The sequence below is a fragment of the Corvus moneduloides genome, chromosome 9 (assembly GCF_009650955.1).
Source record: "Corvus moneduloides isolate bCorMon1 chromosome 9, bCorMon1.pri, whole genome shotgun sequence".
NCBI classification, from domain to species: Eukaryota; Metazoa; Chordata; class Aves; order Passeriformes; family Corvidae; genus Corvus; species Corvus moneduloides.
Window position 1 is genome coordinate 8,131,657 of NC_045484.1, and position 24,500 is coordinate 8,156,156.

Consider the following 24,500-nt stretch of genomic DNA (forward strand, 5'->3'; position numbering starts at 1 on the left):
GGCCAGGAGTGCTCCCAGTTTGCTGCACTCTGGGGTGTGAGTAGGAAACCAAGTGGGTTATTCGTGTGGTAGGTGCACCCATGGGGACTTAGGCAGAAGGAAATAATGCTTTTCTCAAACATAAACATGTAAATCTGCCTCTGAATTTTGAGTTTTCAGACAAGACATGTAACCTTGTATTTGGGAAACGAGTTCAAATCTCAACAGAATGGTTATTAAAATCTCCACTGTTTCAACTTAATTTATTTGCTGCTGCTTCACTGTACCTGGTGTAGCTGCTAAAGCTTGGGAGCTATAGGTAGGGTGTTTATGTACTATATTGGAAGGGGCAGAGCTGTCTTTATTTTTCTATAAATGCTCATTAGTAAATATTAAAGGTACAAAAATCCCAAGGGCTGTTTTTCTAAATAGAATCCTTTTTAAAGTAAATTTGGAAGGGAACAGACATCAGCTTCAGCTTTTAATTAAATGGTCATATCCCTTGTGTGTAGCCTGTAAAGTTCAGGCAGAGCTCTTGTCTGTTGATATGTGTAAAAAGTGTCATCCTGCCTTGTGAACAAATTGAGTATTGAATTCTTAAATATTAATGACCAATATCTTTTGTTCATTCTCTCTTTTTTTTTTTTTTTCAAATAAGTATGATCATTCTTTGCTCATCTTAAAGAAAAGTAAGAAAAAACTTTGATTTTTATACTGCTTTCCATCTGGGAGTGACTGATGTAGCTTTAGAGACAAAGTTTCAGGAAGAATTTCCTTTTCTTGTATAGCACTTTGTTCTTTGCTGCTCTCCTATGATACTGTGTGTTTGTGGGAGTTTCAGGGGGGCAGGTCTTGCTTTGGACTGGAAAGAAATAGGAGGTGCAGATTTTGGTAATCTTGCTGGGTTGGAGGTTGGAATGAGCTTTACTTCAGCCCAATCTCAGTGCAAAGGGTCAGTGGACTGACTGCTTGTTCTCGATGCAGGGACTAATGTGTTCTGTAATGTTACTATGGTTACATCCGAAATTAGAAGCTGCAGTGTTAGTGTTTGAGAGGCTGCCACCTATTAAGGCTTTAAGGAGTAAGTGAAAATGTACAGCCTGTGAGGAACAGGCGGAGTTACCGTGACCAGGAACAGGAGTGCTCAGCGAGTCCTGCAAAGAGACAGGGAGGAGAGGAGAGGGCTGCTCACAACACCCTGTGCACATGACAACTGGCAACTGAGCAAAATCTACCAATGCAAAACGAACTTGGGGAGGTTTGGAATATTTTCTTCAAAAAACTTAAGAAACTCTCTGTGTGGCATTTTTAGAGGGTGTCAGCAGAGTCTTGTCTAACTGGTTTTGTAATAAACTCTTAGGTTGAGCCATTCAGTAAAGTTCTGCCTTGACAATATTAGCAGAAATTCCTCAAACTAATTTGGAGTAATTGCAGCAGTCAGGCATATACTGCTTGGTAACTTCTCCCTGGTGGCACAAGCCCCATGAGAGTTTAAATACTTAAGTCATAGCTGGTATATCACTATTCCCATATGGACCGTGCTTTCTGGAAACTCCATGAATACTTTGCAATCTTCATTCCACTTTATCATAGTAAAATGCAGTATTACATCAACTGTAATGTGTTGAGAGCCTTTCAAGTGACAGTTCAGAATGATTAATGGCAACATTTTCAAGGTTGGTTATTCTTGCTTTTAAGCTCTATTTTTACCTTCTGGAAATGTGTTAATACAGAGTGTCATAAATGCTTAGTTTTAATTTTCCATGTTAAGAATTATTATGTGTATGGCCAGTGGCCATTCTCCTCTTTCCTTCAAAAATAATACTTCTTCAGTAAGTTCAGCTAGAGTGGAGACAGGGTTGGCAAATACTTGGAATTTGCTTGGCTACTTTGAGATCCTAACATGTTTCTTAGCTATCCCAGATATGTTTGTAAGTGAATGAAAAATAGCAATCTAGAAATGACCACAAGTGTCAGTATTGCCTGCCTTATTTTGCTTAGTAGATTTTCACCATTGCTTAGCTGGTAGTGAAACCCAGCTTTTACACTTGGTGCATTGTTTTATAAATGGTCAAGATTTTGTTCTCTGTTCTAATAACACCCAAGCCATAAACTTGGTGATTTCATTAATTATTGAGTGTCATAACTTTAGAACTTGAATTCAGTAATACAGATCAATCTATATAACTAGAAAAAGTTCCCAGATGTTGTGAAACATGCACGGGGTTTTATGTAGTTGATTATTGTTATGTATCATTCCGTAAGGAATATGAGCGTATCCCCAACATCACAAAGCTGTGAGAAAGGGAGAAGTCTGAGTGATGTTTTCAAGTCAGGAAGGTGCTTCTGGGGAAACATTTCAAGATGATGTTCTATAATTTTAAAGCTTGTATTTTTTTATTAAGTAAACTGATCTTCTAGGTATCCAGCTAAAATTCAGTGCACACTCCTGTCACAGCTTCCTTAGAGGAACACAGGTTTGGAGTGTTTCAAAATTCACTCAAAAGGCCAAAATACAAACTGGTTTTGGTCTGCTTTGGTTCAGTTCTGGTTTTGTGTGTTACGAAAATGTATACTGTCCAGACATGTTTCTTTCTTCAATACTGTGTTGTTTGTTTTATCGTATCTTCTCTTTCTTCCGATTTCATGTCTTCCCTCAGGCTTTGCATGCAATTATTGCTGATCTCAAGTGCTAAATGCAGATTTTATTCTTCCAGGGGATGGACAACATAATTTCATTTGTATTGTGCAGGATTCTTGGTTGTGTGGTTCTCCCCTGATGAACTGGCAAGCCAGTGCCAGCAGTAATATTTTCTGCCTGTCACAAGTGTTGCTTTTGCATTCTGAGAAGAGCAGGGACTTTATGAAGCTTTGATTCAGCACAGCAGGGGAGAGGAGGCCAAGCAGCTGAAGTACCAAACATTCACAGGGAGTTTAAAGGACGACAGTGGGAAATGGGCTGGTGTTTTCCCCCTTACCTCATTCTTGTTTCATCCACCTGCCTCTGCACTTTGTGATCAAGGTACCCCTAATACCCACCCTCACATCCCGAGCATGAGAATTAGAAATAAGAACTCCAATTCTTACAGAAAGTGAGACTCTCGGGGAAGAAGTGGTACTAAATATCCAATCTCAAAGCAGAAAGATGGCATCCTGTTGGAGATAACAGGCACCAGCTCTTATGCCAGGGAAGGAAAATGTCTTGTTCCAGCTGCTGCCACCTGTGCAGGCCTTTTCTGTGCCTGATACCTTCTTTTTCTGCCCCTTTTCCCTCAGGCTATCCTCAGGCTCTTGAGGCATCCCACACTTCTCTCCCAATAACTTAAAGAGGCCTATCCTGATGAATCCTTAAGATTTATGGAATGGGTTTACTGTAGATGTTGAGAATGATAACATTGGTAACTCTGTGCTCTGAGAGCTTTGTTGAGCTGAGGTGAAGCTGTGGAATTTGGTTGTTGGGGGCTGTGCTGTCAAATGGTGTGTCCAGGTCAATCTTACCTGGCAGTCCCAGGTAAGAAATTTCATGGGTTTTTTTCTCATTTCACCTTTTTTTTTCTTTTTCACACTTGGCATTCGATGCCCATGAGGTTCACCAAAGGATGCAGACATCCTGCCCAGCACTCCTCCATGCTGGAGTAGCTACATAGATTTTTTTTTTTTTTTTTTCTTTTGTGTGAGACCAATTAAGAGATTAGCAACTCCAGCTGTTCATCGGCTCCCTAAGTTCTTTTCTCCATGTATATGGTTTGTACAGGAATATGGAGACATTTTGTCAGCCTCAGAAATTCTTAGTACTGAAATAGGTGATGCTCTTGTTTAGTGAATGTTAAATAATGTGAAATTGAAGAACTGGACTTTCAGAGCTGTCAGAATTTCCTGTGACTTGGGGTTGAGACCTGTACTGATGCTTTCCATCTGTCACGTTTCCTCAGCAGCTTTAGTTCGTTAATTCCTACAGCTCCATCCTGTAGGTATCCTCATTTACAGCTGATTCTGGGGGACATGAAGGGTTTACAGCAGAAATAACAAAGATTTAGCAAGTGCCTTAAATGCCTGAATCCTTTTCTTCAAGCACAGATGCTTAAGCTAGGAAAACCAACAAAATCTGTGGAAAAAAATCGTTCCCCCAGTGACTCAAGAGGTCCTATTCCTGTAATAAATTTCAGCAATATTTGTTCATAGCCAACAGAAAACCTGGATCATAAAATGGAGAATAAATCCCCTTTTAAAGGCAATTCCCTACTGCCCTTTTTTTGACATGTTGGAGGAGCTGAGATTCCTCCAAACACTGTGCACACCACCCAGTCTGACTGAACTGCCTCAGCCTGGCCAGCTGGGGACACGTCCCTGATTTTACCCAATGTTGTTCCACCTCTGTGTTTCCCTCAACTTGCTGTTCCCAGTCAGTGCAGATTAAGCTGCAGACTTTCCACTTGTAAAATTCCCATTAAACTTAAATGATACCATTCCTTGAGTGGCTTTCAAGGAAAAGGAAGCTCTGCTGTGGAAGTAATGGATTTTGACTGAATAACTGTGTTCATAATTCCTTCTGTAATCTGCGTAAGACTCTAGATTAATTTCATGAGCCTGAGGATTTTTCTCACATAAATTACTCATGTAGAGTCAGTAACCAGGACTCCTAGTCCTCAAATACATGATTTAGAGGAAATCCTCATAGTCTGGTTTGTATTATGTAAAATGAGAGATAATATTGATTGAGAACTAGAGAATTTTTATTGTTTTCTGCTATCTTAAGCTATATTTCAAACTGGAATTCCAGGTGGTTTATTTTCTGTAATTTAGTGGCTTCTAGCAGAAGAAGAAATCAGAGACAGCTCTCTTGCATCTTGTCCACCTCAAGACATAATATTAAGAATCATTAATGCATTCTGTAGGGAGGTGTGTCTGTAACAGAAGAAATATTGGTTATATTTAATGTAATAATGCTGAGTCCGTAAAATTTGGCCTAAAATTCAAGATGATATTTTTCTGTTAAGTATATAATCTTGCCGTTCATAATCAGCATCTGCAAAGAGTTCTATCGCTGATCTGTCTCACTAAAGTAAATTTATAGGGAGCATCTGTCATCTCAAAAAAACCACCCCACTTTTTAAAAACGTACAAAAACCTGTCATCCTCTTAAAACCCCACAAAATCTTGGATGACCTTGGATGATGGGTTGCATGTTGTGGGTTCTTTGAAGTCTTTTCCTCTTGAGGATTTCTGTAATGAAACATTCAAACTTCTACAAATGCTTTTTCTGTAAGTTTTGGTTAATGCATGCTTGTGTTTTATCCATGTGCAAGTATTAGGGTTTACATTGCAGTTGAAAAGATTGAGCTGTTGGTGAGACTAAATCTGACCCACTTTCTTTCTGTTTTTGTTTCTTTCCTTCACACCTTTGGATCTCCATGTTAGTCTTTGCCTTGGTGTTCCTTATTTTGCCAAATATAAAAAGCCCTTCTATTGCATTTCTAGGTAAACAAGCAAAGTAATAAATAGAATAAAAATTCCTTCTTCATTTAATCAGGCCTGGGTTCAGTACAGAAAGGGAATCCCTTTGTCTGAGAATCTAGGTCACCTCATAAGGAAAAGGTTTCCCTACTGTGAAAAATTTACATTTGCCATTCTCTTTGTTTTTCTTTCGTCTTTTTCTATTTTTTCTCACGATGTGCCAGTATCTATACTCTTATGCTGTTTGCCTAATGACAGGAGAGGAAGAGGTTTTTTATTCCGTGTATTAAATGTCACTTCCCTGAGGTGCACGGTGGGGGGTGGGGGGGAAGGGAGCGAGCAAGGAGGTCTGTCGTAAAGTGGGAAACGCTGGGTGCAGCAGGAGAGGTTAGAGCAGGTCTCTGGAATCTCTGTTCTCCTCTCCCTGGCAGGTCGGGTGGGATTGTGCCAGAGTAAAATTGGATGTGTGTGTGCACAGGACAATGCATACAATCCCCTGAGCCTTGTGGAACGTCGGCTGTGTGGGAATAGATGCACCAGCCGGCTCAGAATGGGCCGGTGCAGCCCTCGGGTCCCGCGTGGCTGGAGCTCGTGTGCTCTGATGACTCTGTGCAGAATTGCCTGCTGGTTCTTGGAACAATGCTGAGGCATCCCTGAGATGCCTGCAGGAGTTATAAATAGCAGCTCCATGCTGGGTGCAGTGCTGTGGCTGAAGGCCCGCTGGCCTGGGCAGGAGGCGAGCTGAGAAGCTGCCCTGAGCTAAGGAAATTGAGAAATCTGAGGCACCTCCATCATCCCGAATGGAAAATGTGCTACCTGGAAAGATCTGATCCCAGCTGATTGAGATCTGAGGGCAATAATGAGCTGGGGTTTTTTTAGAACAGCTTTCATAGTGGTAGTGCCTTCAGATGTGTCTGTTCAAACTAGGCACTAGTCAGTGACAGAAGTGTCTGTTGGAGGAGGTAAGGATTTCTGCTCTTCTTCGGAATAGGCACATATTCATTCCCCCAGGAATATGCCAATACAGAAGCTGCAAAATAAGGAAGAAATACGTAGTCTGGCATTAACTCTTGAATAGTTGTTTTTTCTTACATTTTTAAAATGTCTTTTTGGAAGCACAGGAATAGATAGAAAAGTGTGAGGTCTCTGGTCTGTGTATTTATTATCAGCCCGTTGAGCTACACGTAAAATTAATCTGCTGCCCTTGCTCAAAAGGTGATGCTGCTATTTTGTTTTGGTGTTTTTCTTGTAAAAGTAGAGCACGACCCGACTAAGACAAGGAAGTTATTGGATGAGTATCTATGAAATTGAATCTGTTTGTGACTGGTAAAGCCATCCTAAGCACGTACAGAAAGTTCCAGGGTATCATAACAGAGGAATCTTGTTACACTCTGTGTTGGGATTTTTTTCTCTCCTTGAAATCTTGGCATTGAAAGCCTAACTCTATTCCAAAACATTGTCTGCTCTTAGTGGTTTACTCATTTTTATTTCCTGCCACTTAAATGTTGAGTTTTTCAGTGAGGGGATTTTACTTTGCAACACATAGCTGTAGAAAAAAAAAGATCTTATTTATTTTTTATCACTGACATTAGACTTTTCAAAGGTGAAACAGCTATTTGAAGTACCAGGACAGATGTGAGGGCTGAAGGAGAGCTGAGGAGGTCTTGCTGCTTATGGCACATTTCCTTCAGATAAACTGTGAAAGCCCCAGGATCATTATGGATGACTGATAGTTGCTAACACATGAGGAGCAGAAATAATAGTTGTAGTGAACTTCACCTGTGAATGTGCTGACTGGCAGAATCTATCATCTCCAGTGGTTATTCACAGTGGGAGGTTCTTAAAGGTAAATTTTTGTGTGTGTGTGTAAAGAGTGGGAGGGGACAGCCTTTTGATAACTTTCAGAACCTCTTTTTCGATGCACTTTTGAGTCTGCTAATTTAGTCAAGGGGTATTTTTTGTAGCCTTGGATGAAGCCTGTATAAAAGTCACAGCATAGCAGGAAGATCCTAAAATTTGTTGGTTTTGTAGAGCCCTTATCCTGTCCTCATCTTTGAATAGGATGGCCCCAGACTATGTGAGACCTTGTCAATTGACCTTTCTTTAAGAGGATGCATTTCCGCAGTACCAAAAATACAGATGAGAACAGCTGTGTGATAAACCAGGAATCCTAATGCAACGCTAGAAGCTTGGAGATAGTCTGTCTAGTGTATGGATTGTGTGGAAAATGGAAAAATAAAAGTTGCATGCTGTCATCTTAGTGCTTTGAGAAGAGCTTAATTTAATCTTCTCTACTAAAGAGAGAAGAATAATGGGGCATTTAGATATAATGCCAAAGGAAGCTGAAAGTAGAGGCAGAAGGCCAAATGGAAAAATTCGTCTTGTGTGATACAGCCAGAAGCCTTCCTGTATTTTAACTTAATGCATGATTTATTACCACTGGAGTTAGGTTTTGATATGGGCATGTAACATCATCAGCTTTTATATGCTCCAGCAGGGTGGTATGAATGTAAGTTTCTTCAGGATACCCATACCAAGAGCAGTTTGCACAGTCTCTTTGGTGGATGGTATTGTAGCAGTAATGCACAGATTCTATCGAAGCCATGCGAGCACTAAAAACCTTGAAGGCACTTCCTTAAATATTGCTGTTTCTCAAGAAGCACACAAGTAGAAAGCTTTGTTGCTGTGATACTAATACGTTATATATTCCTCTATTGTCTGTCCTCAGTCTATGAATCTGGTGTGTGACTGGAATGCTTTTGTGTCCCAGGTGACTCTGTTAGGTGATGATTAATATTGGGATTCTGTTGCCCCCATGTGATTTTTTTTTTTGGAAGGAAATCAGCCCTGTCCAAAGGCTGTATTACTTTTGGCAAAGAGCCAGGCTTTTAGACCATGCTGAAATGGAGACAACTGAAACTTTAATGCATGTTGTCTGTTTGTTCTCTGGGTACAAACCAGAAGTTTTAAATTTGTTGTGTTTGGGGGACTATTAGGTTGGATTTTGTTTTCTTTCATTCTGGAATCTACAGGATAAGTATAAAGGCTTAATTTAGGAAAAACAGAATTTTGGGTTCAGGTGGCTGCCTGGCTCTTTCTGCTGACATGTACAGTAGTATGATTTTGTGCTCCATAGTAGTGATAACTGCAAAATACTTAAATGCTTTCATCTGCTTATATCTCTATGCAGGGAGGGAAACTTCAGGCCTTTTGTAGTTACCCAGTTGCACTCAGAGAAAATTTCTTGAAGAAGGGGGAATAATAAATGTTTTGGTCTAATTTGAATGCTCCTTCCTAATTGTAAATAAAAGAATATTTTAATTAAAACAGACTTCTGGAATGAGAGTTTTGCAATGAAAAGTATGTTTTGGAATGGATCTCACAGGGGGAAAGCTGGAGGCAGAGAGAACTGGAGGACAGGGTCATAAATGGCACATAACAGCCCCAAACCCTTTGCATTTTTATTCGGGATATTTGGTTATGATGCTGCATATGAAACTTCTGCATCCTGCAGCCAAAGAAAAGACCTAGGTAGTCTAGAAGGCAGTTTTTGTCAGAGCTGCTTTGACTGGTGTGAGAGGAGTGCTATTACTGCAAAATTTGGAAATGCTGACTTGAGAATATCATGCTGAGAAAAATAGGTTAGTGATGTTGACTCTAGGTGGGAGCGGCCATTTGAGGATACTGAAGAGCACAGGTGTTTTTTCAGTGATGTTTTATTGTGTTAAATATGTAAGCATGGGAAGCTGCAGGTAAGTAACTCCTACAGTGTAATATTACGATTGAGGTACTATTCATACACTGCTTAGGAACTTTGTAGGTTTGAAGTTTGTGTGTATATTCTTTTGAATCCCACACTGCCTCCCTGCCCTGTCTTAAAATGTGGGAAAATGTTTCCAGGGGTGTGTTTATATCGTTGACATCTGAATATATATATCTGAATATATGTATCTGATATATATATTTATATCTGAATATATAAACATTTCAATCCAACAACAGATGTGTTTTCTTTGTGTTGACATCTTTTGTTTTACTTGATGCAAATATGTGAAGTCATGGGGCAGAAAGAAACGTTGCAATCAAATGTCAGATCTGGTCATAATAGTTCCGAAAATAAGGCTTGTTCAAAGGGCACCATATAGCAAGCCTGGACACTGGAAATGCAAAGTATTATATTCACAACACCTGGTTTCTCTGATTTAGTATTCTCAGTGAAATAAAAGTTCATTCACAACATAACTGGTAACTTCGTGTTTGGGGGCAGATTTTCCAACTTCTTGTGATAAAATCAGAGCTGAACACATTATCAGCCTGTTAACAAGGACTGTTCTGGGGCTGCATGTGGGGACAGGAGATCTGGGCTGGCAGTGATGGGAGAAATGCCACCCCCAGGTGGAGGTGGGCTTGGTGCAGAAAGCTTTGTTTGAAGCTTTTGTTGCTGTTCCCCTGCATTTTAACCTTGCATATGCTGTGTGTATGTGCAGTGCTTGGCAAACGTTTCACAGGGGCTGTTCCCCTTGTACCAGCTGTAAATGCAAAGCTCAAGTTCAGCAGCTGAGAAAAGGGGAAATGACCAAATTGTGTTCTTGCCAAGGAGCAGTGATACTTTTTGCTGCCACTATGGTCAGGGGTACTTAGCTACAGTGTTATAAAACAAGAAAAGTCTGTTCACCCATTGTCCTCTCACCCCTGTCCTCAAAAAAAACCTACTTGCATCCCGATTTGATTCACTTTCTGTCTTCATAGTAGACAACGTATTTTCTTCCTTTCAGTCTGGGTTTTTTTTTTAATGATTTAAAGCAATAAAATCTGTAGTGTAAGAGCGGGACAGGATCTGTGTCATCTGTGAATTGTGATATTCCTTTGGTTAATTTAAACTTTTTTTCCCCCCCCATATGACAACTAGAACTAGACTTGTGAACTGAGGCAGCTGGGGCAGGATAAATGTTCAGAGACAGAATTCTGGTTATCTTGTAAGCAGATTAAAACATCTAGTTTTCCGCATCTGGGGGAATTACAGGGTGTGGATAACTGCAGCATGTGCAAGTCCAGAAATCTTAACACTCTTGTGCTGGACTAAAACTCAGAAATTTTTGCAGAGAATTACTGCTCTGTTTCTAACTTGCTTGTCTCGTGTTGTACAGATCTCTCTTGTGTCTCAATATCTTGTCAATACTTCTATCACCAGCATGCAGGACAGTTAATCTGCTCTAAGCAGACAGTTTGTTGATCTGAGGGCTTTAACCAATGTTAAAGGTTAACTACTCTGTTTGCAAATGGCATAGGTAATTTGTATAAAGACACTTCTTTTTTCCTTTATCCTCTCTACCTACAGTTCTATCACTTAACTTTGCTGTAGCCATTGAAGCAGTGGGCATCCCACAAGAATCTCGTGGGGTGTGCTTGTTAAAAGTTACAAAGTAAAAAAAATACAAGAAGAGTTGAGAAGAAAATTTGAGATAGCACAAGTTTCATGACTGATGCTACCCAGCTGACTGCACACCTGTGTGGTTTAGTTACCAGCAGCTTGTTACAGTTATGGCATATCTCAGGATCATCACCTTTTGGTGTTTAGTAGAAAGTATCTTTGCTTTTGGAGCTGGATTTGCATAGCTGATGAGCTGTTGTTCATCAAGGAAGGAAGCCTGGAGTACAAGGCACTCTGCAATTTGAACATTTTTTAGCCCTTTCCCTTGTCTGTGGCAGTTCAAAATAGCCCTTTCCATATCCAAGTGGTTACAGTCCCTTGTCTGCTCACAGCCATCTCTGTCATCACTCAAGCCCTCATCTCTTGGCTTATTTGTTACAATTTGTTATAGCTGCAGCTAAAGCTTTTGATCCTGAAAAACACATTTTTGAACTCGGCAGTTCTTTTTCTAGGCAACACAAACAGCTGAGAGTTCATTGCTCTACTGTTCAGCTTTGCACATTGGCTCCTCAAGGAATTCAGTGTCAGGGTTTTCTCCAGATGTTTTAAGTCTTCCAAGGTGATTACTTGGAAAATTGCTTTCATCTCTCTGCCCATGACCACCCATGATAATTGTGTTTTCTTGTAACATAATGTAATATATAGCCATAGTGCTGGGATTGCTAAAGCTGGCGAGGTACAGAAGAATAATATTAAAACTACTTTTCAGTGAATAGAAAGGAGAAGATCACATCAGGATAAAGTACAACTGGGAACAAGTGGTGCTGGATAATTTGTTGAACAAGCAATCGTGAAATAACCCAAGGTCTTTAATAGGTCTTCAGAATTCTAATCCAGCATCCCCTGTTGTGGCAATGGGAGTCAGAATGAGCAGGGGAAGGCTGGAAAGAGCCTCAGCAATTTCTGTTGCATTGAAATGTTGGACAGCATTACACAAAGTTACTCAGTTGCTTGGGTCTTGGTTCAGTTTGGGGTTTTCTTTTTGAGAGATGTTCATACAGAAGTTAAGGGTCCATCTCTATCCGTTTAGGCACCTGCAGAGCTTTAAAAATATACTTCTCACGCAAAGCATTTCACAAATCTTTCCAGAAGTGGCAAAGGAACCTGTCTGAGGTCATGTAGAGCTCTGCTCATGTATTGCTCAGTGAATGCAGGTGTAAGTGAGGTCTTCCTGCTGCTCTCTACTGAGCAGCGTTTTCTGAAATGTAAATGTGACTGTTCCCTTGAATCCCACTTCCAAAGCCAAATCTGAACCAATGGTGCTTCTCTATATGTTTGGAATTTGCATGTCAGTTGTGCTGTTGTGCAAATGGATTGCTTGAGCCCCATATGCTGTGATATTTCTGATAGAACCACTTCCTGTGAGTGACTGACCTTTGTCCTTAGAGGCAGCACTGGAACTAGATAGTTAAGAATATGTGAAGTTGTCAGCTGGAGACTCAGACATGAGCCAATTGCAGTAAATTCACAATTAGATGCAAATTCCAGTTCTGTTGAAGTGATGTGTCCTGGGCTGACTGGGGCAAGCAGAAAACCAGTAGTGTAGAAACCTTTACACCTGACTTTTGAGAAAGGTGAAACAATCCCTTAATACTCAAACTGTGCTGCTGAAAACCCTCCCTGGCTGCCAAGTAATATGAGTGAGGCCGGCTCAGATAATTAACCCAAAGGGAAAGAACTCTAAGCAAAAATAATGTTTTAGTGATAACTGCCTTTGTCTTTTCACTCAGTTCAAGGAAACAAATTGTTTAAATGAACATAGGTAGGTATAGACAAGCCTTTATTTTTCAAAAAAACAAACAAACTAGCCCTCTGGAATTCTCAGGATTAAGAGTTGTTGTTTTTGATGAACACAGCTTATCCCCAGGAAAATGGAAGTGCTTTACATATTTAATCTTCGTCACCAACATCCCTCTTCAGCTCAAAAATTGCTATTTCAGTAGCAACAGTTTGAATTTATGTGACTGATACAAATTCAAGACAAAGATCTTAATTTTACAGATATTCTGTGCAAGGATAAAGGTGGGAGGAGCTCTAGCACACTTCTGTGAGGCTGTTCAGAGGGGTTTGATAGCTTGACTTTGGGGGTAATGGTTTTAAGTCATCTCAGTAGTTGTGGCTTTGATTAATTATTTTCAAAAACTTCTCTAGTAATTTCCATTATTGTTATTATTTCAGCGTATTTATATGCTTTTGTCCCTAGTTGCTCACTAGTCACTACAGTTTTCTTCTAGATTCAGTTGTGATTTGGTTTGTTTTCTTTGCAGAACCAGAATATTTCCTAAGATATCAATAAGCAGTTCAGTTAAGTCATTCAGATTTTTCCATGTTCAAACTGAATTTCTTTTAACCTGGTAATGAACAAGAAATGGCAGGGAATATTTTTCATTCAATGGCACTCATTGCCAGGTCCAACCTGCTATGGAAAACACCCATCACTTCTGTTGTTTATTACGTTTAACAGTGTCAGGGTTTCTGAATTTGAATAATCTCGTCAGTTTTAATTCTGTAATGGCTTAATAAAGGACCAGATTTGTAAGTGAAAGTTTAATTTGCATGCTGTGGTACAACAGATATTAGTGTTTAAGTTTGGGGAGTCCCCTGGTGGCACCAGCAGTTTCGTTTGTGCCACCCTCCCCTGGCTCTCCTTTCCCCCTCTCCTCCCTCCCTGCAGTGCTGCACTCGTTCTGCTTGCCTTACTCTTGTGAAATTTGTTATATGGACTGCACTATTTGGAGAACTATAACGAGGCTTCTCTTACCTTTGTAAGATTGGCATCGAATTTTCTGGCATGAAACTGGATTTCAGGATTGGAAGCCTTCTATGCTGGATAAGACGTGACCTTCAGTATAATATCTTCTAATACAATACACTAAAGGTTGGACTCGATGAGCTTGAAGGTCTTTTCCAAATTTAATGATTCTATGATGAGTTTTGAATTTTGAAATAAACATGTTCTATATATTTTTTATCAGCCCTTTTTGTCTTGTCACGTCAGTTTTTTTACTTGTCCAAGTAGGAAAAAGCGAATCTGTGGTGTTATTTTCTTTAGGCAGTTGGTATAGGAATCCTTTGATAAATACTGGTAAACTTTTCTTCTGTTAAAATTTGTTCTGTAAAAATATCTTTAATTCTGCTTAAACTCCCACTCTTCCTTCCAGGAAATAAGGAAGGTAAAACAATATAAACAGTAGAAATGACCTTTTTATTAATATTGCAGGCAATGGAAGTGAAAGTGACTATAACATTAGAAGTATTTGCACAATAGTTAGATCCTGTTATCAAACTCTATTTTTTTACAGCATAGTTATTAGGAAGGCAGTTAAAAGCTTGCAATTTATTATTTAAGTCTGTCTTGGGGGGCTGCATGCAGATTTGTGTGTGCATAGAAGTAGGAAAATAAACTATACCGGTTTGATGTATAAGTAAAATGATGATGTGAAACACCACTTAAAATATTATTAACGTTTTCTTCATGCAAGCAGAAGTCAGAGAATTATTGGGAAGGCTGCAGAGGCAGAGCCGCTTGGTTGGATTATTTTGCATGACTCTTTGGGGGGCTTGGGTTTTTTCCCAAGGCTTTTAGGGGCTTTAAATTTTTAGAACAAATCTCCATGTTTTCAGAATCCAATTTATATGAAATAGACGTTTATCTGTCAGGCTTCAAGTAGGGCATCTGGACCAGTTTTTTTAGATCACCTGCTTTGAAGTCAACCCTTTGTTTTGTCTGTTTGTTGTACATTGATATATACAATATTTAATTTATAGAAAAGTCGTATTCTTTTGAACTATGCAGTTGTTTTAAATTTTTTCATAGTTCTTTAGGCTCGCTTTACTAGAATTTTCAAAGGTTCAATACTTTAAGTCACTCAGGAAGTGATAATAGAGTTGCTGGTAATTAAAATGTGTTTTTACAGTCTCTTGTACCCTAAATTGAATAGATACATTGAAGTCTGTTCTTAAAGATAATTTTGCAAGCTTGCCATCCACATGTAGTTATTTTCTTCCTCTTTTGAGTCCAAGTTTTACTACATTCCTCTTCACAAACAGAGCTGGCCTTGGGTGAATTCTGTCATGGCTGGAGAAGCTGGAAGCTGCTCTGTGTTTTACATGCGAGCAGTTGCTAACACTTCTTGCAGAATCAAATGTTACTTTTTGCTTCTACTGCTTCTGGGCCAGGAGCATGCAAGCTACCCAATAATTTTCAGATTTTTGGGTGAAATTCTGGGACTAATTTAAATATTATTAAGGAACAAGATAGTAATTAAATTTACCAAATTAAAGCCACAAGATGGCATCAAATTGTCAACTCTGACCTTTGCTCCTAATGGTTTTTTAAAAGGTCAAAATACTACAGACTCTATGGATCTCTCCATAAAAATCCAGTTGGGAAAGGGAATATGCAATGAAATAGTTTTTCCTTCCACCATTTGAACCTGTGAAGCTGCCATAAGATACCTTTAATAATTTAGGGTTTATTTTCTAAAGTGTACCAGGACTTATTGTTCAGGCAAGTTGTCATTCCAGCTGGGAAGTGAAAGTAACCTAACTGTGGATGTTAATGCTCATTTAGACCTAAGAAAAGTACTATCTATCTAAAATACAGACGGTTTTCTAAAATACAGGAAAATAATAGTTGGGTCCTGATGAATCCATCAGGTGAATATTGGTAATGGGTAATTTTTGTTGATTAGTACAAATAATTGCTGTTTTTAAAAAATGTTATTTTTAGAAAGGTGAGAGAACACTCCAAAAGGTTTTTAAAAGGTGTCTAAGAGGAAGGAAACAAAGAAACCCCCAACACCCACTCTTGAGTAAGTTAAATGCAACCATAACTGTACTAACCAGACGTGCTAACCACATGTACTGAGCTGCTTCCCACTCATGCATTGGTTTGTGAACCCAGTATTTTTAGGTGTTTAGGTAGGACAGTGTTAAATAGCATAAAGAATACACTAAACACAAAAACATTGTTGAGAAGAGATATTTTAAATGTCTAAAATGACGGGAAACAGGAGCACTAAAATGAGTCCCATGGAGAAGCAGATCCAACACTATAAGGAAATGAGGCAGTGAGGCTCAGGAAAGTATGGAGCTGATTACATCCTGTATCAGGTTGTTGCCTGAATGGTTAAATCTCCTATATTAAATGTAAATCATAAGTAAACTATGTAAATATATATATAACTTTCTATGGTAAATTAGCACAAGTAAACCAAGTAATATGTTTTTGGTTAAAATACAACGTTAAGTGGTCGTCTTAAAGAAGATTTGTATTTTTCAAATTACATGGTTTTGTTACTAAATTAGTTTCAACTTATGAATATTCATAATACACTCCTTAAGAGTGTCAAACAGCTTATGCATGAGAATTAGGTATGTCATTTTCGAGCAAAACTGTTTAAGTATTCAGAAATTTTGAGGAAATGAATGTTCTTTAAATAGCTAAACAGTGATTTCTGCTGCTTGTGATGCTTAGGGTACAGCTGCATGAACAAAAGCTCCCCTAACTGGGGAGTTTGAATTTGCAGCATGCTGGTTACTTAAGAGTAACTTTTAGATTAAAAACTTTACATGAGAAGATTTGAAATATCTTCCTGTGTGCTCAGTAAGAAGTAACTCCTGCCTTTACAGGGAGTGAGAGCATGCAAACAAGGAGTTGCCTCTGAGTAGCTGAGAGGCCACAAATCACCAGCAGCACCTCCTTTGCGTGGCTGGATAAGGCAGCTACAGAGGTTACTCTGTCTGATTAATACTTTTCAGGAGAAGTCCTGGCATGGAGTTCTCTGTGGTTATACCTGCCTTGTGAACAGAGCTTGTCTTAAATCAGTGTGTCGCCATAGGAAAAGCTTATATCTCTATCTGAAAGCTTTTGAAAAGCATTAATTTTAAATCCAAACTTAGCGGGACAAAGGAAAATATTAACAAAATTATCTTGATAAGGACTTCCTTACTGACACCAGGTTTTCCTCTCCACTTGCAGGTCTTATCAACCATCTCAGCTCTGTACATCCGTTCTTTTCCTCACCTTAATAGTATACATTTCTCCTTACAAATCTTCTGAGAAATGTGGGGGTGAAATATTGATCAGCTTCCTTTGCTACATTGGCTGCAGCTTTTACAGACTAGGAGCTGGTGGTTAGATCACTGAAAATTGTAAAAAGAGAAGGGTGTAAATCTCCTCCAAAGGATTGATGGTACACCTTCAGCAGGTGACAGCTGAGCTTTGGGGATACCTCAATGTCAGGAGTTGTGGGCTGAGGGAGGTTCATTCCTGAGATTATCATAGTCTAAGGTACCAATTCATACAACTGAAAGCTGTGACCTCCGTAATTTATTGATTTGCAGAATTTGGTCTTACAGATAGAATGGTTGTAAGCATGGAAACGTTGTTTACTCATTTAAATGAATTTATATCCTACTATTAATCAGATATTTTAAAGTGATTTTTTTCTGTACATCATTGTTGGTTTGGGGGTGGTATATTTTGTTTCTTTCAGTTGCCATGTTCTCAAGGCCTTCCCTTCTTGTTTTAGACTCCTGCACCAAGTCTCCCTTGAATGGCTGTTGAGCAGGCAGTTCAGAGGAGAGTGTCAAGAGCTCCCAAACAGATAATTTGCCAGTAACTTCATTAGGCTCAAGTCACTGGTTTGGTTATAATTCTTTACAAGAGTTTCTCTGCAGCAGCTCCTGGTTGTCTCCCTTTGCTGCAGGGTGTGTTTGAGACATGGGAGGCACTGGATGAATGGCAGAGGAGGCAGCAAAGCTGCACTGCTGATTCCGTAGGGGTGGCAGAAGGAATAGAGGTGGGGGATAGCACACAGTAATGGTTAAGTGTCTGAACTGGATTTAGAAACTTGAAACTTAGCATTGCAGGAGTTGATGTTTCTTTAGCTTGATAATGTTCTTTACATTCATCAAGCACCATGAATTTAAGGAAGTGTTATGGGGGAATTCTTGGTTTCTTCAAAATGAGTAACTAGTGCAGCACAGAATCATTCTTTTGACACAGAACATGGTATCTTTCTACAGGAAGAGGTGCAAAATGTTTTATTTTTGCTTTCTTGGAAAGTGGAAGTAAGAAGAAAGATGCTGTTTCTCAGTTGCAAGGCTTGTCTCAAAGGTAGTCAGCCTTTCTTGCTGCTATCCTCCAGAGTGTGGTGTTACTTTCATTTTTATCGTTTTCTGAGTAATTATTGTGAAAGGACATTGGCAAAAATACCTTTCCTCTGCTGCTATAAAAGTAAGTCTTAAAATAACAGGTACTGACTCAACTGCCCTACATAAATGTTGGTATTCAGAAAAGAGTACAGTAAAATTTGGGATAGACCCATTACTTGCAGTGCAGGGTTAAATCCTTATACTAAAGATTAATGGGAGGTTGGTGCCTGTAAAAGTTACAAAAGGTGCACACTGCACCAAATGTCAGCTCTAGCTTAGTGTAACTAATCATGGGTGGCTTCACTAAAGCTCAGGAAAGAGGCTTTGAGTAAATTTGTGTTTTCTATGGGCTTGTGTGGGACCTTCTATTTGTTCTTCAGAGATCCTGAGATAAACAGTTTTAACTTTCATGATGGAAACTTAAAAGCAGTTCCTCTAAGTGTTATTTAAATCATGGAATGTGAGCCCTCTCATAAGCTTTCTTTTATTTTGAATTACAAAACACGCTGTTATTTATGCATGGACATAGAAGTCTGATAGTGCCATATCACAGTCCTTTCCAACAGGTTTTTCTCCGAGTGGGATCTCTGACCTTGCTGAGTGTCTCATGCTTGTAGGATACTTCACATAGCGTTTAAGTAATTTTCAGATAAAATCCATGGTTTCATGTAAAAAGTTCTTCTCCTGTCAGCTCTGCAGATAGAAGTGGCTGGAATATACTGCAGCTTCTTAGCATGTTGGTGCTATGTGTTATGTTCAGTGAGGTTTCACGGCAGTAACTGAGAGCAGAATTTGTTCTTGCAGGAATTCAGTGTTGCTTTGGAAGCAGACGTGTGACCTCACTGTTTTCTTTGGTGCTGTGTTGACTCTGGGGAGTTAACAAGAATAAACAGTAGTGCAGGTCTTTTCTGTGTTACATTAAGGTAATTGGATAAGGCATGAGCAGAACTAATTATCATGAGAGTGCTATTTCTGAGCCCTGAAACTCCTCAAGGCATTGCAATTTCTTAGTCCTGGTTTTCCATCCAGAGCATAAGCAGATCTCCTTTGGAAATTTCTACAGCCAATTGCTTATATTTACGTGACTAACCCGTGGTGAAAGTGATAGGTGAAATGCAACAATGCTGTAAGTAGGGAAGGTTTCTTTGAAGGTATATTAAAACAAGTTTATGGTTGGTTAAAACGTAAGACTGTAATAAAAGTTTGAGGTTGTCTGTCCTCCTCAAATCTAAAACAGGATCTATAAAGAGTTTGGAATATTTTCTCTATTTCTTCCATCTCTTTAGTGGAAACATACTGCTCTCATTATCATGATACCTTCTGTAGCTCTGTGTTCATTTGAGAAACTCGTGTACCTGACAGGAAGGTCTGCTGATAATGTCGCCTCTTCTGTCTTTTCAAAGGAAGGTGCATCTGCTCGAAAAACACAAACTCCGGCAGCACAGCCTGTGCCACGACCAGGTAAGGGGGCCCACTGTCACTTGTGCTTCTGTCCCAGATACATGAGTTTCAAAGAAGTGCTATTTAAAACTTTAGTTAGCTCAAGAATGAAGTAGGGGTCATTTGTTTGTGGCCTTTAACTGTGCATATGTTGGAAAAAGCTATAGCCTTTTGTTTAATGTTGTACCGTGGGACCTGCGGTCATTCCCTTCAGTGTGTTCCCCAATTAGCCCGTTGAAAGGATGCACTGCTGAAATTAAGAAGTTACAAACTTCTTGGTCGTGGGCTCGGTATGTCACCAATTAAAATTTGACAAAATTCCCACTCAAATATCTAACAAGAGCTGATTAAAACTCCAAGGGTAAACAACTTAAACAGAATAGCTAATCTCAAAAAGAGATATTATTACTTCTAGGATTAATATATCAGAAATAAGTAGTTCTCTGAATGTGTTATCATTACTTCTTCACACTTCTTAGCACATAAGGTATTTGTAATGGGGCCAAAGTCCTCAACTGGGTTTTTAATTCCCTTTTAGTAGATTTTGGCTACCAAGTCCATTTGTCTGTCAGATTGAATCTCAAGTTTTGATTCAGTGATGGGTTGAAAGATGTGCTTTGTTTAAATAAGAAACCCTTATGATGAGTTTTTAGAAGTGTGTAAGAGCAGTACATGAGAGGGACGGTGGTTGCAAACAGTGGTGTGCAGATTTGCCCCTGGTTGCATACTGTGAGAATTTTTGGTTTGGTGGATGTGAGAAGTGCTATTTCAGAACAAGATGATGTTATGAAGGTCCTGGGGACATTCTCGGGGGGGTTGGAAACAGAGCTAACCAGTTAAAATGAATATACTTTTTCTAGAAGTGCTGCTGGAATACTGTATATCCTTGTTGAGACTAAATGCTTTCAATGTGTGCCTTGCTAACTCCTTGAGATTTGTTTGCAGGATTTAATGCTAAGACTTAATATTGTACAGCTGCTTCTTCCCCCAAAATCCGTTCTGATGCTGAATGTTCTCAGCATGCCTAAATGCTGTTGTGCACAGATTCTTCTGTTTGGTTATTTTGGAACTGGAAAGGTCATGCTGCCTGTCATACTTCTCTCACTAGCCCCGTTAAGCATCCTAATGCAGATGGAGTTGACAGACAGCAGCATGAAAAGGGTAGAAGTGGCAAGAACAGAAATGTGGCTGAGTTGTCACAGTCCCTGCTGCTGGCTGTGACTTCCTGGGCATTTCCTGCCAGCAGCGTGGGGTTTGTCTATAGATGATACTGATACTGCTCTGCTCTAAGGCCAGCCCCATCCATTATCTTGCCTCTAGATTGGAAATTGAAGAGAGAATAAAGAAAAGTGTAGTCAGAAGAGGTTTCTCTTTCTGCCTGTTCTAGGATATTTTTGACTTTTGATACTTGGATATTTTAAAAATTCAGCTGTTCTATTCTTAGCAGTCAAAGCAACTAAAGCCTTCTGTTTGCAGGAGGATGCTTTGCACATAGGAAGCATTAGTTAAATTAGGCTAAACTGTTGTATAGTGGTGATTTGGAAAAAATACCTGAGATGTGCTCTTAAATTACACTCTTTGGCACCATTTTGCATTACCAGCTTTTCTCCTAACATGTCTTTGTACAGCTGTTAAATTTCTTACAGATGCCTATTCTCCCTCCCCCACCTTTTTGTTTTGGTTTTTTTCTCCTTAGGACAGCTGGCTCTGCCCATATATTTAAAGAACATTTTTACATTAAGGAGATACCTAGATTAAAAAAAAATAATTGAAAATCATTGGGTAGGTAAAGTTCATGTAGTTCAATATAGTGTTGCCAATTATATCTGTGCATTTGACAGTGTCAGGAAAAGATAATTAAGGATATGGTCTCAATATTTCAACAATGGCAAGTATGTGTTGTGAATATTTATACTGTTCTAGGAAGTTTCTGAAACAGTTGGTCATAAATAAACATGAGCAAGTTGGTGCTATGCAATTGGAAGTCAATTAATGAAATTTGTCATGCATAGTAGCAGTTGAGACTTGAGCTAGTCTGCATCAATCTCTCCACTACTCACCATTTTCTGAATTAGGATAAACATGGATGATGATGATGATTATCAAGTGCTACAGTTCTCTCCTGAAAACTGAACTATAAAATGTTTATTTGGGGAAGGCAGGTAATTCAGTAATAGCACCAAAATGAAGAAACAAAGATGCTTTTCCACCTTTGGAATGCAGTAGCTCCTTTACTGAGGTGGTCACAACTTCGAAGACTGAAGTGGAAACATTTTACTGGGGAGGTGGAGGCAATTCTTTGGTTTCTACCAGTCCAGTAGTGGTTTTGTGTGTGTCCTTGGTGGTTGAAGTAATTTTGTTTGGGTTTTTTTTTATTTTTTTCTCCTTTTTTTGATTGCTTGGGTGGTTTTCCCCTTGAGTGTCAAGCTTGACTGTTTCTGACACCTGGAGACCTCATGTAACTCAAACTGCAATCCAAAATTAACCTGAGTAAGCCTGAAATTCAGGGTTTGATTGTTGAAAGTTCTGTATGTGGCCAGGATAGCTAAATCCCACGGATGTCACGTACAAAAATAACTACTAATGAAAAGGTGAGGCTCTCCGGAGATCAGTTTGTTGTGAAGGTTTTCCTGTTGGTTCAGCACTATTGTACTGAAGATCTACAAGCAGCTTTTTTCAAGATTGCTGGAAATTTTTGTCCATGGTGTTGTGTCCATGGTGTCTTTTGTGGAGGATGGAGGGGGAATGAGCAGCTTCAGTAAAACTGGGAGAGATTGACTCAACTCTCCTAACATCTCCTTCAGATGGTCAAAAGCTGTTTGTTTTCTGAATACTCAAACCCAAATTATAAACCCCTTCTTCATCTTAGTGTCTTGCATCTGTAAAAATGATCTAATGACTGTAGTGTGACTCGTCCCTATTCACTCCTGCAATTAAACAGATGCCTTGCAATGACATTTGGATTTATGTCCTACTCATTCTGCTGTAATTTTTGTTGTTTTTTTTTCTCAGTTTCCCAAGCAAGACCACCTCCAAACCAGAAAAAAGGTGAGTCAATTTTAGTTACATGATCCTTTTCATTTTTGTGTGAATTGTGCCCAGTCTTCGTTTTTTTTTTCCTGACACTACAAGCAACAATATAAGCAAGCAGTGGAATATATAGCATGCATTCTATATAGCATAAGAGCATTCTGTTTTGCTAAATATGGGTCCCACATATGTTGAGAGACTCATGATACGAGGGTCTGCTTTCTTTGGTGAATGAAAACCTTGACTGTTGATTTTCCTTGACTATTTTTTCATGACTGGGACCTCTTCAGCAAGAGTTTTGTTTCTATGTATAGTTCCTTTAATGAAAAAAGGGGGGGAGGGGAGGAAACAACAACCACAACAAAACAAAAAAGCCCCTCCAAGCAAGCCTAACTTTATTATCTCTACAGGATCTCGAACTCCCATAATCATTATTCCAGCAGCCACGACCTCTTTAATAACCATGCTTAATGCAAAGGACCTTCTGCAAGATCTGAAGTAAGTAGCTGATTAGAACATACTGTATAACAAATTGTTTTCAGATACAAAGTTATACTGCACCTAATTAGTAATTAAGCAAGAGGGTTCATCCACTCTCCTGTGACAGGCTAGTTTTACAGACCAGAGTATAAAAGATATTAATTCCTCTTGACTAGTAGGAAAAAAGCAAAAACCTAATTCAGAGTTTTGGCTCAGTTGTGACTCATGGGGCAGATTGAGGAGACTCTTGCAGTAGCAGTTGGAATGTGTGCAGTGCTTTTCTTTGATGTAACATCTATGCAGCCACATGCAAGTGATCAGTGAACAACCCTTCCCATGGAAGAAGGCGGAGAGAAGCTGAGCAAGGGAGCTCATGGAGCTCAGAAAAGATTTTGGGAAAGGACCACAGTTATTGTAAAGGAGAAGGTGACCAGAGGGGCTGTATCAGCCAAGCATCCCAGCTGGTTATGCAAGTAAAGAATTTCTTCTAAAGTTCACATACTGTCATTGAGTATTGATGCAGACGCATCCAGGGAAGTACCAGTGAGTTGCTAAAACTTGTTTATCTCATCACACATCTGATTGTAAGATTTAATTCATGATGAATGAATGAATCTTTCTGCTTGTCCAACAGATCACGGGTTTTAGACTTGCCTATCAGTAAATATCAGGTAATTTTTTTTGGAACGGTCATTTTCACAGAGAAATACACTGTTGTAGGTTGTCTGCAATGGTATGTCCGAAAAATGGAGGGGTCATCTTTTTATCATCTCCAGCACTCATCTTTGTGATACTGTTACACTGCTTTTTGTCCAAACCAGGCTGTTGTGGTGGTACAGCTTCTGCTGGAGTTGCCCTAGACTTGTTTAAAACTGTGCTCTGAGATACCAGGTGCCTTCTGATCTGCAGCTAATTCCAGTTCCTAGCTTACTGCCACAGGCCATCAAAGACCCCGTGAGTGCACTGGCCTCTTGGTGTCTCTTCTGCAATACTGGCTCTGAGAGAAGGCTGGCTGTTAACATTACACTTTAATGTGCAAGCACTCACTGCACTGAGCTAATTGGGTTGGCAGAGGGTGTTGTTCGTTTATGTGGGTTTTTATAGTTAGGAAAAAAACCACACAACAAGCCCTGGATTTTGCATCTGTGTAATTTGTGACTTCCTGGCTCAGGTGTACCCAGAAAGGAATGAAGCACCTGTCTGTCATGTCTAAGTGCCTCTGTGCCAGGAGTCAGAGTTTTCAGCTGTTCTCAGCTCCACCGGGGCAGAGCCACAGTCAGCTTCCCAAAGCCTGTCCCAAGAGGATGCTCATATTTAGAGTGCAAGGAACATGATCCAGAAAAACTGAAAGGAAGTTGAAGGGTTCAAAGGAGGACACTGTATAGTTAGCCTATATGAAAGTGAAAGGGGAGAAGCAAGGTATGTTAATGAATCAGAAGTGCAATAGCAGAATTCAGAAGAGCAAAATATTAATTTAGCCATGACAGGTCTAGCATTCTTCTGGAAAATATGCCACCTGGCCTGT

At 39.4% G+C, this 24,500-nt stretch overlaps 1 protein-coding gene across 1 annotated transcript in view; it reads left to right on the forward strand.

The window, feature by feature from the left end:
- CDC73 (cell division cycle 73) overlaps positions 1-24,500 on the forward strand; it is a 101,765-nt gene that overhangs the window by 64,003 nt on the left and 13,262 nt on the right. The window contains exons 11-13 of the mRNA XM_032118149.1: positions 19,429-19,486; positions 22,478-22,513; positions 22,906-22,993. Of these exons, the coding sequence (XP_031974040.1) occupies positions 19,429-19,486; positions 22,478-22,513; positions 22,906-22,993 (182 nt within the window). The remainder of the gene's footprint in view (positions 1-19,428; positions 19,487-22,477; positions 22,514-22,905; positions 22,994-24,500) is intronic.